General features: G+C 41.1%; 1 protein-coding gene across 2 annotated transcripts in view; it reads right to left on the bottom strand.

Moving 5' to 3' along the window:
* Positions 1-569: 569 nt before the first annotated feature.
* mycbpap (mycbp associated protein) overlaps positions 570-18,078 on the bottom strand; it is a 28,007-nt gene continuing 10,498 nt past the window's right edge. For both annotated transcript variants that reach the window (XM_084389098.1, XM_084389097.1), the window contains 14 exons: positions 16,468-16,562; positions 15,397-15,547; positions 13,568-13,668; positions 10,215-10,315; positions 10,015-10,123; positions 9,660-9,828; positions 9,279-9,466; positions 8,616-8,762; positions 7,311-7,418; positions 6,140-6,267; positions 5,792-5,910; positions 5,627-5,703; positions 1,429-1,566; positions 570-945 (listed from right to left, as the gene is read on the bottom strand). In XM_084389098.1, the coding sequence (XP_084245224.1) occupies positions 874-945; positions 1,429-1,566; positions 5,627-5,703; positions 5,792-5,910; positions 6,140-6,267; positions 7,311-7,418; positions 8,616-8,762; positions 9,279-9,466; positions 9,660-9,828; positions 10,015-10,123; positions 10,215-10,315; positions 13,568-13,668; positions 15,397-15,547; positions 16,468-16,562 (1,703 nt within the window). In that variant the 3' untranslated portion in view covers positions 570-873. The remainder of the gene's footprint in view (positions 946-1,428; positions 1,567-5,626; positions 5,704-5,791; positions 5,911-6,139; positions 6,268-7,310; positions 7,419-8,615; positions 8,763-9,278; positions 9,467-9,659; positions 9,829-10,014; positions 10,124-10,214; positions 10,316-13,567; positions 13,669-15,396; positions 15,548-16,467; positions 16,563-18,078) is intronic.

Genomic DNA, 18,078 nt, shown 5'->3' with positions numbered 1-18,078 from the left:
TCTTCAGAACACAAAATTAAGATATTTTTGATGAAATGTGAGAGCTTTCTGTCCCTCAATTGACAGTCTATGCAAGGAAGTGGTAGTTGCGCAGGCTGTCAATGGAAGGACAGAAATCTCTCACATTTCATAAAAAAATATCTTCATTTATGTAATGAAGATGAATGAAAGTCTACGGGTTTGAAACGACATGAGGGTGAGTAATTGATGACAATATATATATATTTTTTTGGGGGGGGGGGCTTTAACGCTGGGTTGGGTTAAATATAACCCAACTAGTAATATATATATATATTTTAAGACAACAAAAAAAAACAACAAAAAAAAAAACAACATAGTGCGACTCAATATGTGCGACCCATTTGGGGTTGGGGTTAAAAACGATTTTTTACTGTGTATTTTATTTATGAAGGTTTGGTCTGCTATACTGTATTATAAAGATGAACATATTTTGTTATTTTCTGCATATTTTATATATATAAACTCTCTATAACAGGTAGTTAGATAGAAACACAATGCATAAGCACTAATCAGTAAGGAAGGAGTTTTCATAAAATACTGAAATATGTGCAGTTCAAATGTTGCTTGCAAACATGTTTATTTTGATCAGAATATATGGATACTTCCAGACGGTCATAAATAAAGGCCCTCGTTACAGCATCCACCAGCAGAGAAGAGTGACAATAACCAGCTACACCTTCAAGCTCATTAACTTCCTTAAACATTCATATGATATTACTGAATCATTTCAGAGTTAAAGTGTTTCAGGAAAGATGTTCTTCTGGACAGTAAAAGTACATATATTGACACGTATAATCAAGATTTGACACTTTAGACAACATGTGACTAGAGACACAAAGATCTAAAGATGTATTAATATGCCGTCTGAGAGTCGTGGAGTAAATCACACAGAGAATCCACCATCCTCTCCATCAGCACACACACCTGAAACACACACACACACACACACACACACACACACACACACACACACACACACACACACATCATCAGCTTATGACTAATGATGACCGTATGAATCATGACTGGATGTGTGAATGTGTGCTGAAACATCACAAAGGTGTGTGTGTGTGTATGTGTGTGTGTGATAAAGAGTGTGAGAGAATGAGTGTGTGAGTGAGAGAGAGAGAGAGAGAGAGAGAGAGAGAGAGAGAGAGAGAGAGAGAATGAGTGTGTGTGTCTTGCCTGTGTTTGCAGCAGCGGTCTGTATCTGTCCTGCAGTGTGTGTGTGTGTGTGTGTGTGTGTGTGTGTGAGTGTGTGTGTCTTGCCTGTGCGTGCAGCAGCGGTGTGTATCTGTCCTGCAGTGTGTGTGTGTGTGTGTGTGAGAGAGAGAGTGTGTGTGTGAGAGAGAGAGTGTGTGTGTGTGTGTGTGTGTGTGTGTGTGTGTGTGTGTGTGTGTGTCTTGCCTGTGCGTGCAGCAGCGGTCTGTATCTGTCCTGCAGTGTGTGTGCGTGTTCAGGACGGTCAGTAGTAAAGCTGGAGTCTCTCTCTCCTGCATCCGTCTTCTTCTCTTCTGGCACGAGTTTCTTCAAGCTCCTGCGTTCCTGAACACACACACACACACACACACACACACCGTTTTAAAAGCACATATTTGTAAGTGTCAGAGTGTAGAGCGTCAGTCTGAGTGTTTATACTCCCGCTGTGAGTGAGCGAGAGACAGACGGAGAGAGAGAGAGAGAGAGAGAGAGACAGAGAGTGAGTGAGAGAGAGACAGAGAGTGAGTGAGAGAGAGACAGAGAGTGAGTGAGAGAGAGAGAGTGAGAGAGAGAGAGTGAGAGAGAGAGAGAGAGAGAGAGAGAGAGAGAGAGAGAGAGAGAGTGGTGTAATACATGTGAAAGCTGCACCTGTCCTCCTCCTGAGAGTGTGATCATGACGCCCACAGAGTGTGTGTCAGCGAGAGACTCTAGTGAGCTACACACTCAGGCATCAAGTCAAGTCAGCTTTATTTATAGCGCTTTTTACAATACAGATTGTTTCAAAGCAGCTTTACAGAGATAACAGGAAAATAATGCAACAGAGTTTGTTTCCAGAGGAAAATAGCGTCACAGTCCAGTTCACTGATGTTTCATTTTTGTTTTAAAAAAGTTATTCATTTAGTTCATTTATATATATAGCCGCTCTGGAGAAAACCGTGATGTCATCGTCCAGCTCAGTTCAGTTCATATAATGGTGTCAATGCAGGAGATCAATGATATTGTTGAAAATGAAATGAAATATTAAATTAAATCTTAAATTATATGTCCCCAACTAAGCAAGCCAAGCCAATGGCAACAAAGGTGGAAAAAGGTGGAAAAGGCATCAGTGTCGAGGAACCAAAACTCCATCAGTGACAGACTGGAGAACCCCTTGCAGAACCCAGACTCAGCCGCTCAGTTCTCCTCTGGCCAACGAGCCAGCAGTGTGTGATTATGATCCAGGCAGCATTACAGATCAGTCAGATTGGATCAGAACATTCAGGATATTATCCAGTTCCATCTGGTCACAGTCGCACTACAAACCGACACCAGACGCTTCACTTCCTGAAGAAAACTCCACATGTGCGACTCAAACACACACGACGCTGGAGCGCTGGAGGCGTTTTAGAAAACGGATAGTTCCGGACCTTGATTCTGATTGGTTGAGCCACGTCCAAAGCATAGTGTGGCCCTGTCCCAAATGGCACCCTAAGCACTCGTGGTCTTCCTACGAGTCCGCACTTTCATGACGTAATGACGCTTTGACTGTCGGGAAGAAGTCAGCACCCTTCTGAGGCCTAGAATGACAAATGGGACACCCTACGGTCTCACAGACTTAGCGGACACGCGCACGCGGCAGCCATTGTCCACAAGACCGAAAGTGCCATTTGGGACAGGGCCTGTGTTGAAAAGAGGAAGCCAGAAGTCCCCGGATGGTCTACAATTTCCGATGGATTTTCGAAGTGTGGATCCGTGCTCACTATAACAGCTAATATTACCCACAATCCATTGTGCCTTGGAGGAGGAACTACAAACATGAGTAAAAAGTGTTAAAAAACTACAAAACATGGCGGATATGCGCGACCGACGGTGAGAGGTTCAGATAAAGGTTTGAGTGACTAATCAAAGTTTAACCTGATAAAAAAATATATATATATATTTATTGTTATCCGTGTTATATAATATTTCATCTGGACTGGAATAACAATGTGGACTTTCATAAAGATCCGTTTGGCCATGAACTTTTAAATGCATCATTATGCATTAATATTCTCCGCATGAGAGACCTGTGACTGACAGATCAGCGTGCTTCTGCATTTCTCTCCGATACAGCAGGAAATGAAATGTGGAGGATTTGATCTTTGACAAGATGATTGACAGGTCAGTTTACTGTGACAGAGAGCAACCGTTGAAGACGCAATTGTATGACGTGACAGTTTCTCCCAAAGCTAGTCTACTCTCCTGCTACACACTCGAAAGTATGCACTTTTTCTTCACAAAAAGAGTACATACCTTTAGGGCGTAGCATAAGTAGACGAATTGAGACGCAGCATTTGTTGCTGCATGTGTTGCTTGGCAACCTCTTTGGAACTACTTTGCTGGCGGAGGAATACATGTGTTGAAACGTTATATTTTTTGTTGCTGGTGTTTATTTTATGAATCAAATAAATATTAAAGTGAATATTTTTATGGAGTAACCGTTTTATAAAAGCATTAAGTCGGTTTTACAGTGGATTTAGAACAGCTGAGGGGGATTTACTCGGCTCCGCGTCGTGTCTAACAACGCCCCTGAGCTGTTCTAAACTCACTGTAAATCACGGCTTCAAGCGGCTTAATGCTTTATTTACACGACAGTTTCTTACGTTTTTGGCCCTTTTGGCCTTCCATATATTCTAGGTCAGTGAAGCACCAGCACACATGACTTCACTAGCCGTGTTTCCACTGTCGGGCCAAAAGCGTGCGAGCTCGGGCTTGAGGAGTGATCCTGAACAGAGGAGGAGTTTATCTGAGTCTGGAGACGGCAGCGCCGGATGAGTCCATATACCAGCTAACATCAGCATTAAAGACTTTCAAAACCATTTTAGCTCAAACTCACTTTCAGAGACAGCAGCGAGTGTGTGAAATAACTTCAGTCTGTAAACATTACCATAGTAAACATGGTAAATGTGACCACTTGAAGAAATCAGACAAATCATATCGGCTATCACAATCGTGTCTTTATTTTATCTGTCATTACTCGTCTCTTTATAACAGACTGTCTGATATCCATATTTAGTTCTGCATATGTCATAAAATAAGCAACTTTTCAGGCGCTTCTCTGTTTCTCTGACTGAATATAACTGGACTGGACTGTCACTGGAGAGCGTGCTAAAGCTCCTCAGGTCATATTTTTTATATTTGTAGAAATGATCATTATTTCTAAATGTGATGTAAATATGTCCTGTAACTACCAAATAAACATAAACAGACGCGACTGAATAAGTACGTGTGTCCTCTTTCGTTTGTAAAATATCTTTATTTCTGTGTGACTAATGTGCAGTCTTGACAGAAATTAATTCATTATGATCAATGCATCACTTTTTATTGTAAACCTGTAGTAAAATATCGATGCTTGGGTTTTAAATATTCAAGTAAACAACAGAAATGCCAACAAACGGCCACTTTTATCATGTTTGTTTTGCGATCTTGCTAGTTTCCAGTGATTTCCTTCTGATTCGTTTTCTGATAAAACTTCCATTTGTTGGTGAAATGATGGTTTGTGTGACGTTGATCCAGAGAGGCGTGTTTTGGTGAAGCGCTGTAAACCCTAACGCTCAAAATAATGAATTGCTTATGAGTAGTGTGAACTTAAATTCAACAAATAAGTTCAATCAATGATCTTATTTTCTTTTAAATTCACCAAACTGACACATTTGAAGTCATCTGAATTGTTTCATTGTTTTGAGTTTTATGAACTTGTTTGTTTTAATTTCACACAAACTTAAATTTAAGTAAGTGAAACTGGGCTGGGCTTTCTATTTCCCAGCATGCTTTGCCATGGCACTCAAAAGTGAGAGTAAATGCAAAAACTATGTGATATATATAAAAAAAAATTGTGCAAGATATTAATCACTTAACATTAGTTAAGTGGGCGATTCTTTAATGTTTTGTAATGCTAGTTCAGAAGAGTTTCTGTTTTTCGTTGGGTTTAGCATCATGTGACGAGTGGAGCATGAGCTTAGTTTGAGAAAAGATTTATGTTGTCGTACTCATTCAGCAGTTGCTATGCTATACTAATGCTATCAAAGCATTGCGTTTCCAATTGGCAAGCTAACATTTACTGAATTAGCGAGTAAAGCTAGCCAAGTTTCTACTACTAAACATATTTCAGTTGAGATTACATGATCATTTTAAGTTAAAAGTATAAATTAGCTAACTTATACATTTTAATTGCTCTCAACTTGAAAATGTTTGAGTACAAAATAAAAAAAAGTTTTGCTAACTTAAACTTTGAATTTCTTAACTTACAAATATTGACAAAACTGAGTTTTGCCAACTTATTTGTGTTTACAGTGTGTGTGGAGACTGAGTGTTATAGGTCTGATGGCATCTGCTGTCCTCTGCTGGTGAGCAGCACTCATCACAGCTCACACACACACACACACACCTCTGCTCTCACTGCTGCTGCTCTCGCTCTTCTCTGCTCGTCTCCTTCTGTCCTCTCCTCTTCTTCCTTCTGCTCCACTGCGGATCACGTTAAAGGTTAGACCATCCTCAACCTTTCATGCATGTGTGTGTGTGAGTGTGTGTGTGTGTGTGTGTGTGTACTCACAGGTGTGGAGGTTGTGTGTCATGTCACTCCAGGTGTTGTTCTCTGGAAGCCCCAGTTTGTGTCTCAATCTCACAGACTCCGTGACCAAACCGTCCAGCAGCTCCCTCCATAACTGCAGACTGCACACACACACACACACACACACACACACACACACACACACACAATCATCATCTTATTACACAGCTCTCTGGAATGCTTGATTCTGATTGGTCAGTTGTGATATTCCAAGGTCAGTTATTCGATTGTTTAGCTCACAGTAATGGACTATAAAATAATAACCAGGTAAAATCGTGTGTGTTTGTGTCACCTGATGTCACAGGTGGTGTGTGTGTGTGTGTTTCGCACCTGATGATGTGTGATCGCACCGCCGGTGTGTGTATCGGTGGCCGCTGCAGCTCCAGCATCAGCGAGTTGAACTGACTCAAACACGTCTCTCTGATCACACTGTGTGTCTCAGGAACGCACAGCACAGCCTAGAGGACAAACACACACTGCGTTCAGCATTAATGCTCCAAAAACCGGTGGACTTCCTGTGTGTCAAACTGACACGTTCAGCAGAATGTTCACGCTGCTCATTTCCGTACAGAGAATGGATTTTCAGCGAATCAATGGCTTAAATATGAGTGTGATTCTCACATAAAGCAATAATTAATCTTGAACATGACACACACACACACACAGACTAGGCTGCTTGTTCGGCATCTTTGAGCTTTCAAGGTCACTTTGACCGGTCAGCGTATTGAAAAGTGTGTGTGAAGATTGTGTCCCACAGAAGAAAGAAAGACATGTGAGTTTGGAGTGACATGACAGGGAGTAAATGATCATTTTTGGATGAAATACACACACTGTGTACAGAGCGTCATGTTATTCAATACTAATATACACATACACACTGTGTATATGATGGGTGAATAACAAATGGTTATACTTTATTTTAAGATGTTACAGTGTATTATACATTTAAGTACTGAGTACTTTTCTTTATATTAAAGAAAATGTGCATTTGCCAGATTAATGTGCTTGATGTCAAAAAAATAATGTCACAATGCAGATAAAATAGGCAAAAATTATCATTTCTAATTTTTCTTTATTTTGTCATATTACACAATAAAAATTGCTATTATTATTATTATTTATTAAAGCAGGGTTTACCAAACGGAGGTTCATGAGGTGATAAAAGCTAATAACCAAACCATAAAAATACTAATATTTTTTTAAATAAATAAACAAATTAAACAATTTCAAAAAAAACCCCCCCCCAAAAAAAAAAACAGAGAAATTATTTATTTGTCACGTGACCATTAACTGACATCAGAGAATGAGGTTTTCTTTTTTGGAATAAAAGTAATGAGAATTGGAGGGAAATTTGATTTAAATGTCATGAAAATAATGGCAAAAAATATTGCATGGTCCTAAAAGAACAGTCTTCATGGGTTGCTCTCTTTTCTTTAGATTGTGTGGTGAAATATAACAGACATGTTGTAGAATCCTGACGCTCTTCCCCAATGATGTGTACCTGTCTGAGTGTGTTTAACGACAGATCCCACACAGGTGTGTGTGCTGACCCGCTGACCTGCTCCCATAATCCCCGCAGCGCCTCCACAGGCCCACGCTGGAACTGCAACTGTGAAAGAACACACACACACACACACTAAAACTCAACTGTAACCGTCCACTCTGCTTAAGAGGAACAGCATGTTTCGGCTGAATGTATAATGTGAGGATGATCTGTGTGTTCCCGTGTTCTCCGGAGGGGACACGAGGGACCCGACACACGCTGAGCCGCACCGGGACCCTCAGTCGTGTTCAGGACCAAATCACACAACTCAAGCAATTATACGCTTAATGGAGATGATTACCCTCACCGCTATTCTCTGTGTGTGTGTGTGTGTGTGTGTGTTTACAAGCTTGTGTGAGTAAAGGCCGAACAACGAGAAAAGTCTGCAAAATGAGTGTTAAGCTGACGTGTGTGTATAGATGTTATCTCATCATTCACGGCCTCGTCTTTATTGCCTATAAATGGAAATAAATGAGGAAACTTTGCCAATCACCCGAGTATTAGACTCTATTGTACAGTAACTGACTGTTATCATGATGTCCTTTCATATTACAGATTGTGCAAGGCAGATATTCCTCCAGAACTGAGACGGGGAAACAGCATTATGCTCATCTAACGTAATCATCTCTCCAGCTGAAATACACCCAAGCGCTGTTTTGTAATTATAACTGTTTATTATGATGTGAATGTTTTCATCAAGCTGTTATGAAAGTGTCTGACTCACCGCTGCATGAAGCACTTCTGCTTCTTAGCGCACAGCACTTCCTGTCTCTACATTATGTTGTATTTGACATCTAGATGTGCTTGTTTGGAAGCTTGTATATTCCAGCTTTGATATGATATGAGATATGATATGAGATATGATATGATATGATATGGGGGGGATATGTCCTCCTGGGACCCAGGAATAGACTTTAGTCCTCTGAAGGGGACGTTATATTTGAGTGAATTTCTCTGACATCATACATATGACATCATGCATCATGGGTGTCCTGTAAAGAGCATTACTGTGATGATGACGTATATCAGGGTTGTGTGTGTGTGTGTTACGGTGATGACGTACACCAGGGTTGTGTGTGTGTGTGTGTGTGTTACGGTGATGACGTACACCAGGGTTGTGTGTGTGTGTTACTGTGATGACGTACACCAGGGTTGTGTGTGTGTGTGTTACGGTGATGACGTACACCAGGGTTGTGTGTGTGTGTTACGGTGATGACGTACACCAGGGTTGTTGTGTGTGTGTGTGTTACGGTGATGACGTACACCAGGGTTGTGTGTGAGGAACAGCTGCTCGTCTGTGATGTAGAGATCATCAGGAGAGACGGGACGCTCCGGAGAACAAACTCCTCTCAGGAGATCCATGAGGATCCGTCGACACAACGACACACACGCTTTCCGCTCCAGCTCCTTCTGCTCACACAGGGGCAGTTCAACAAGCAATATCACACAGTTATATATATACACACACATTAGGGGAGTAACGGTACACAGAAGTCACTCGATACGAGTTTGATACAATAGCAAAAATGGTCACACTTTAGTTTAGGGGCCAATTCTCACTATTAACTATAAACTCCTAATTTACTGCTTATTAATAGTTAGTAAGGTAGTTGTTAAGGTTAGGGATTGGGTGGATTAAGGGATGTAGAATATGATCATGCAGAATAAGGCATTAGCCTAATATGTGCTTTAAAAGCACTAATAAACAGCCAATCCCCAAGTAATATGCATGTTAAAAAGAAACAAGTTAATAGTGAGAAGTGGACCGTAAACTAAAGTGTTACAATTAGCTGCACTTAAACTATATTTGAGCATTCAAAGCCTTAGCCCAACCCTCCTGCACTTCATTTTCCACTTCCGGATCAGGAGGAAATACGTGATGTGCCGTTACACCCCTAAAATATCTATACACACACACACACACACCTGGAGTGCGGCTCTCTGCTGTGCGCTCTTATCCTGATCTAAGGCCACGCCCCTCAGAGTGACCAGCAGTGAAGCTCCGCCCATCAGCACCGGGTGTGTGTTCAGACGCCACACCTCAGTCATGATCCCCACACACACACTCTTGAAGATGAAGCTGATGCGTTTAGTGCTGCCGGGTAAGATCACCGCTGACAGAGAGAGTCAAACACATCAGTGTGTGTATGTGTGTGTGTGTGTGTGTGTGTGTGTGTACCTGTAGTGCGGTTGAAGTAGATGTTTTGAGTGTGAGAGAGTGTGTGTGTGTGCGTGTACCTGTAGTGCTGTTGAAGTAGATGTTTTGAGTATGAGAGAGAGAGTGTGTGTGTGTGTGTGTGTGTGTACCTGTAGTGCTGTTGAAGTAGAAGTGTTGAGTGTGAGTGTGTGTTGGTGTCAGTCTCTCCCAGCTGTAGTAAATCACAGTACTTCCTTCATTCTTTAACTCCAGATCAGCGCTCACACTCTGTCCCGTGACCGTCTCGAACATCAGCCGGGCAGAGACGCCCTCCTGCCCCTGAACACACACACACACACAATTTGAATAAATAAATAAAAGTATCAGTTAAGTTCAAGGCTTAATTACATTATCTACGGTTGCCGAGCAACATCGCAACATTCCAACATTCCAACAGTTCTGGTGATCCACACTGACTCATGATATAAGACCTGGATCAGATCTTCAGCTTCATCTCTTCTTCACCTGCTGAGAGGAAGTGATGCGGCTCCAGAGCGCCAGATCTCCACTGACCCTCAGAGCGGGACGCAGATCCACATCACTGATGACATCATCAAACAGCGCCAAAGGGTCTCTGAGCGAGAGAGAGAGAGAGAGAGAGGGGAAAACATGAGAGTCATCCAGTCACTTCAGGAGGAGGAGAGCGACAGGTGACAGAGTCGTACTGGTTTTCCTTCTGCTCTTCTTCTTCATCCTCCTCTTCCTCTCTCCCGTCCGGCGGAGGAGAACGAGCCGCAGAGCCTATGACCTCCAGACCCTCGACCTCCTGAGAACACACACACACACACAGATCAGATCTCAACATCTCAACAGACTCTCACACACACCAATGGACACGAGAGAAAATCTCATCAAAAAGAAAAGATCTCAGAACTGATCTCTCAAAGTCCGAGATGTGAATCTGAGCGGGATTACTTCCAGCTGCTGCACGCTCTCACACTGCGTGCAGTGCAGAGAGACTCGTCTGGGTCTGTTTAATTTGTCTGGGGATTTAATCTCAGAATAACTCAGATCTCGCTAATGGAAGAGCAGATGCTGAGTTCAGCAGATTCAGCACACACACTGAACATCATGATCATCTCAGAGGCTTTATTTCAGAAACCAGATCTGATGATGAGCTGCGATTGAGACCACGGAAAAGAACAGAGAGTCCGATGAGAACACACACACACACACACTCTCCCTCTCTCTCTGTCTCTCTCACACACACATACACACTCTCTCTCTCACACACACACACACACACACACACACACACACACACACACACACACACACACACACACACACACACACTCTCTCTTGGTAGTCCATCGTATCCGATGATGACATTCCACTTCATTTGCGGTGTACTCTTTTATGACTGTAGAGTCCAATCCTTGATCCACAAATTTTATTACATATTGGGCATGTAAAGTCTGAGTTTGTAGAGGCATACATGGTTGCATGCCTTCGTAGTCTTTTTTGTTGTTTCCTTATATTCCTCTCAGATTCCAACTGCACTATTCCTGTGTGGCAGAGCTGCTTCCAGGTGGTTCGGTTTGCTGCGAATTCTTCAAGGCATGATGGATTAATTTGACACTCTCCCTCTCTCTCTCTCTCTTTCACACACACACACACACACACACACACACACACTCACCCTCTCTATCTCTCTCTCTCTCTCTCTCTCACACACACACACACACACACTCATCTATGATATCACCATTTACATGAGTAGCGTTCTCGTTCTTTTATCTGAAAGCGAGTGTGTGTTTTACAGCATCAGTTTTTATAGACGGATCATCACGGTCTGTCCCTGTTCTCGCTCTCAGAGGCTCTTAATGACATGGAACTGCAAAGCCTTCTGGGAATCCATTCTCAAATACATGCAATCCTGCCAAAAGATGCATCTAAAAAGCATGCTTTTGAACTAGAACTGTGAGAGTGTGTGTGTGTGTGTGTGTGTGTGTGTGAGTGTATGAGATTGTGTGTGTGAGAGTGTGTGTGCGTGAGTGTATGAGATTGTGTGTGTGTGTGTGTGTGTGTGTGCGCATGTGTGTTTATGTGTGTGAGAAATAGTGTGTGTGTGTGTGTGTGTGTGTTTGTGAGTGTATGAGATTGTGTGTGTGAGAGTGTGTGTGCGTGTGTGTGAGTGTATGAGATTGTGTGTGTGAGTGTGTGTGTGTGTGTGTGTGTGTATCTGTGTGTGTGTGTGTGTGTGTGTGTGTGTGTGTGAGAGTGTATGAGATTGTGTGCACATGAGTGTATGAGATTGTGTGTGTGATTGTGTGTGTGTGTGTGTGTGTGTGTGTGTGTGGATTTTAAGATTGTGTGTGTGTGAGTGTATGAGATTGTGTGTGTGAGAGTGTGTGTGCGCGTGTGTGTATGTGTGTGTGTGTGAGAGAGTCTCTTTCCCTGTGCGAGAGCTTGTGTGACAGTGATAATGGTAATGACTGCAGGAGATGCACGGATCTGCTCTCCGGGGCTGATGGGAACATGTGCTGCTGAATACTAATACACATCACACAGTTACAACAACAACAACAACACCATCAGATCTGGCTGTGTGTGTGTGTGTGTGTCTTTCCTGCAGAAGAAGCTGGTTTGAGGTGAACTCACATGGTGAAAGAACAATGTTTGAGGCTGAAGTCTTTCAAGCGGCTCCGGTTCGGGCTTTTACCGGCGACACACACGTGTTCTCAGTGCCGAAGACACACACACACACACACACACACCGCATCCGCCCGCTAATGCTGTCTCACACACTGTTTTCAGTGATTTCAGTCTGAAACTCTGTAGATAGTTTAGTTTCTGCTTTCCATGTTGGTTTTATAAGCTTCATACTAGAGGAAAATAAAGATTTAAACTCGGATAACTTTTTTTTTTGACACACAGAAGCATAAAATGACCTAAATGTGCCACTGCCTCGCAAGCGCTTCGATCTCCCTCAGCACATGTAAAGCTGCACATGAACTGGTGTGGATGTCAGTGGTGTGAACACGAGTGCACTCACTAACACATGTTCTGCTCAGGGTCGGTTTCGGTTTGCTCATCTTTAAAATGTTGTTTCACCCTCATTTGAAGTTGCTTTTATTTATTTATTTTTTAGTTTACACTGTTAAAAATATACACTGTTAAAAACGTAAGTTCAGTTGCTGCTTTACATTTTTTAAATTGCCTGTAAAGGTAATTTCAACTTTTTTTAAATTAAATCTCGTGTAACTTGAGTTGAAATTGCTTAAATTATTTTGATAAGTTAAATTAATGTAAAACATGTTGCCATTGATCATACTTCTTGCATTGCAGTTTTTTTTAATACTGCTATTTAGTTCTAATTTATATTTATATTTATTTCAGTTTTAGGTTTCATTTATTTCCAGTTTATTTTGGGTGATTTAAACTAATATTTATATTTTATTTGAGCTTTTCCATCAAATTTTGTTGAATCTCATAACTTATAAAAAATGCTTAAATTAGTTTATTTTGGTGAGTTAAAGATATTTTAACGTATAAAACATGTTGTCATTATTCATACAATCTTTTAGCGTTTAATTTTTTTTAAAATATTGCTATTTAGGTTTCATTTATTTTTATTTCAGCTTTTATTTACAGTTTATAATTTATTTAGTTTAAGCTTTCCAACAAATATTTATATTTTATTTAATTTCAGCTTTATTTCACTAAACAGAAATGTTTTGAATAGTGTTTTAGTTGGTGATAATAACCCTGGCTTTGCCTACGCTCTGGAACTACACATGCACGTCTGCAGAACGACAATAAGTTGACAACTAAAGGACAAATACATTTGGGCCGGTCCCCACTTTCTGAGAGCCCTTTAAAGGCCTGTTTGAGGGTCAAGACTTGGTTTTAGGGATACGGTTATAATGAGGTTAAGGGTCGGTTTAGGGTCAGGGGTCGGGTTAGGCACTTAGGTGTGATGGGTAAGGTTAGGGTGAGCGGCTAGAGATTGCATTGTGTCGATGAAAGTCCTCATAAAGATAGATGTACAAGAATGTGTGTGTGTGTGTCTTACAGGACTGAAGTCTCTCCGCGTGTCCTTGAGTTGATGAAGTCGCTGCTGAAGGTACAAACTCTGATCCCAGCCGCTGTTGAGCGCGTCACACACACCATTACCTATAAACACACCACAAACACATTCAGAGAGAATTGCACTAGCTCTCCTGCAATCTGTGTGTTATGTATGTGGCGATTGTGTATTGATGAAAAGGCAGACAAACTGATTTCCTTTCCTTTGACTGAATCAACCTGCAAACGACCTTGTTATTCATTACAAAGATTCGACTCCAGACGGGAATCAACCACAGTCTGATCTCACATCCTTCATTTACCAGCCTAAACCTCACTGGGTTCAGTTCTCATGATCAACATGTTATACATAAAGAGACTGTTGCTGTGGAGAACGGATTACAAGATTACATATTAACATGTGAAAAATGTTGATTTTCTCAAGACACATGTTTGCCGTCTGTTGCTGTTGTCATAGTTATGTAACGTCGATGAGATCTGGAGGGGAAAAGCCTGATTCTGACACGTGTGTCGAGCTTGTGGCGGCGCACAACAACACGGGCTGTGAAACTGCTCGAACGCCGTTTTGAAGACAATGTAAAAATGTTTCTGAATGTGAAATTTAATTAAGCCTGACATTTGAAATAGCCAGAAAAATCGATCTTGTTAAACGGAAGAGTTTCAACCTTTAGACAAAATGTAAAAAAAGTATTTTGTTGAGTATCATATTTCATACTGATCAGGCTTTTATGGCTCATTTAGTGAGAATATGGCAAAATGAGCAAAAATATGCATTTTTTATATGGACAAAAAGAGACTTAAAATTCTAGATATTTATAACGGTACAGCAGATACTTACATAAACTGCATTAATATCATAATAAATAATCATAATAAATATCAGCCACCTCTATATCTGCCAATAATGTCTTAGTAAGATAATATGCAACTGCTTAGATTTATGATCAAAGCAAAACATAATGCAGTCCCTGCAGTGATTGAGAGATGAACAAATAAACCTTCATCAAGAGCCTGATGAATCATATTTGAGGACTGCAGATGTTTCTAAGAAATGATCAAGTAAACAGCTGCTCCAGTCCAGCAAGTGCTCATCTTGAAGCAATATCAAAGTCACTCTCACATGTACTTTATGAAAATCAAAGACACGTGAAGCACGAGCTGAAGGTGGACGTCTCTACTGTTAAAGACTTTTTACTTTTGTTAAGAAAGTGTGAACTATCAGTCAGAGACAGGAAGCATGTATCAGATAAGATACAGTAGGCTTTATAGGGTTAATAAATAATAATAATGGAAAAAAAACATTAAACAGGGGTCACACTCAAAAGTGGCCAAACACCTCAAATACTCAGTAAAATCAATGCAATGTATTTTAGTTCAATACTATTTTTTATTTTATATTTTGAGGAAATTTTATAGTACTTACAAAAAAGCATTTTTTTTCCACAATTTTTTACAATCCAATTAAATAATCCATCGTTTTTTTTTCTATTATATGAATACTTTTCAGTTAACCCCTTCATTGCTGTGAGTCTCCTTCTGCATCGTGGCTGATTTGTAGATCGTACCTCCAAAATATATAAAAAAATTTTTATCTCCCATTCATTTCTATGGTGGGCCACGAGGAGTGTGACTGTTTAACCCTTTCACATAGCAAGTGCCACAAAGGTCATCAAGTGTCAAAGCGTTCCGATGAAGTAAAGATGAGAGTTAAGGGCTGGTTCACATGCAGTGCAATCCGGAAAACCTCCGACTAGAGCGTGTTTACATAGAAAAACACTGGAAAAGCAGTGCTTTGGAAGCGTGTTGAAAGGTCACCTGACTCGAGGCACGTGGCGAGCGTGTGTCCGATGCGTGTGACGTCTGGAGGGTTTCCTCTCTCGCTCTGTGTGAGAGTGGCTGTGATCCCGCTCATCTCGTCTCCGTAACGCTGCGGGAGATTCCAGAACTCACGGCCCACACGCCGACCCTGAACACACACACACACACACACACACACACACCACGAACACGCCTGGAGCGTTAGCAACACGCAGGACAGCTTATCAAACACTGTGACTTTATATTTATGTGCTTTCATCCAAACTGGCTCCCTATGATCATCACTTGCATTATATCGCTGTTATAAATGAACTTTACTTTATTAATGAGTAATATTAGCCTTTATGTGTGACTTTTGTCACATATTGTCTTTTTTCACAATATTGTCTATTGTGTTTTTACAGCTACTTTACAGGAAAACATTTTCTTTCTTCTGTTTGCATCACTGAGTCACTATTGTAAAGCTGCTTTTAAACAACTTATTAAGAATGATTTGAATAAAAATGACTTGATTTGACTTATTTTGGGAAATAAACTACTTTTGCTGCAAATAGATCCAAATCTTCTCGTCCTTTTGATGCTGAATATATTTTTTCAATATTACTGTATTTTTGATCCAATTGGTGAGTAGAAGAGACTTCTTTCGAAAACAAAATCTTCCCGATCACAGACTGTTGAACATATATAATTAAGCCTAGAATTTTTGTATTTATTTTTTAGGAAATACATCAGATTCACCAGAACAAACTGCACACAAAATGTAAATCTCAGTGCATTTTTGTTCTGGCTTTGTTTCAGCGTGTAAGTGAAACGACTGCAGGACAGTTCTGCACTATAACAGCAGTAAATGTAAGAAGCAGCACAGATAACTCCTTCCTAGAAACAGGAAATAATCGTGAGCAGGGAAAACTGAGTGATTCAACTCTTCCACATGATTTATCTCGGCCCACATGCTGTGATATAACACACAGCAGACGCATGGGAAAGCGTGTCGGTGTCCTCCACTGCGAGCAGGCCTGAGACTGATCACCTGACACGTGTATAAACACAGTATAGAGCGAGCCTCACACGTCCTCTGTGTATCAGATCCCTCTGTTCCTGCATCCGTCTGAATCTGCCGGAGCGGTTCATCAGGAGAGACGCCGCTGGCTTCTGCAGGAACCCTGAAACACACACAGAGTGTTGAGCTTTTAATCAGATGAACATCATCATTACAGGATATAATCCCGTTACACAACAGCCCGCCTGTGGAGTCAGAGTGTGTGCTTGATGTGAGGTGCGCTATAGGAAGCGGCCTCTGATGCGGTCTGGAGTGGGTTGCAGTCCTCACTGACTCATTGCTTTAGCAGAGCTTCTCCATAGATGGACACCAGAACGCAGGACTAGTTATATAAAGAGCCGCATCCCGTCAGATACACTGTTTTTTGGACCCATTTGAGTCAAGTGCGTTGATCTGAGTGCAGTTCAACACAACACATCTAACAAATATATGAAAATACCAGATCTAGTGTAACGATACACTCATGTCATGATTTGATACATATCACGATACCATATTATTGCGATACTCCAAGACATATGATAAAATGCTACATTTGGTATTACATTGTGTGTGTAAGTGAATAGGCTTGGACGTGGTGCTGATAACCCAAAGCACAGGACAATAGAGACGCCAGAATAACAATATTCATGATTCTGGAGCTGAAAATACAGAATCATTTTAGACGAATATGCTTTCACTCTGACTAGATAATGCAAGCCACTTTGTACTGGTAACATCAGACATCTGCCATTATCAGGACCCACAAATATTCCCCCATTGCATTATATTCAACATTATATATAGTAGTTTAATGTAGTACTGACACTAAAACTCGGAAAACTAGAATTTTTTCCTCACAGCAATTTTTATTTTGGGTGAACTAAACACAATACACATTGTCACTATCCAAAAGATACATATTGTTGCATTTTTGCAATGCGATATTATTGTGACGCGATATGTGGAAACACTTAAAGGTGCATTGCGCAAGTCTCTGAGTTTTTGCAGAACTATGCCCCCTTCTGGCGACACGCGAAACTGCAACCAGAGTTGTGCACGCGGTTACGTGGAGTTTGCGTTGGGGTTTGGGATGAACTAGAAGCCGGTCTCTTTGAATCCATCTTCTACTTTTGCAAAAGTCGCTTGAGTTGTCTTCGCTGATGCGGATAATGGCGGCGAATACACAAACCTGCCAGACATAGCCAGGTGAGCGTGAACGCGCATGACGTCACGCCCAGTCGATTCCGTCCCGAATCCCTCTTATTTATTTTACTGTACAGGATTATAGAGGCAATCGCAGTGATCATAGAAGGGCTCATTCAGCCCATCAGGCAATTGTTTAAGCATGTATGGGTTAGAAAAACGGGTATTTTTAACATGAAAAGTTGCGCAATGCACCTTTAAATTCAGCACAGAATTCTCCGTTATAAACCGTATTAGATCAAACAGCGCTGATGTGGAAAGCAGAAGGAACACAGTTATAGAAGGCTTTTCAATCCACAAATCAGAAACATTCACCATGGATTTAACGAAGCAACGCTGACTGTCACCATGGTATTGTGGCAGAATGTTTTTTGTTTTACATTATTCATCTTAGGGTTTGTCCAACCTTTTGAGAGTGCAATTCTCATACTTTT

This window comes from Rutilus rutilus, assembly GCF_951802725.1.
Source record: "Rutilus rutilus genome assembly, chromosome: 2".
Classification (NCBI taxonomy): Eukaryota; Metazoa; Chordata; class Actinopteri; order Cypriniformes; family Leuciscidae; genus Rutilus; species Rutilus rutilus.
Note: the sequence above shows the minus strand (reverse complement) of the source record. Positions and strands in the feature narration are given on the sequence as shown.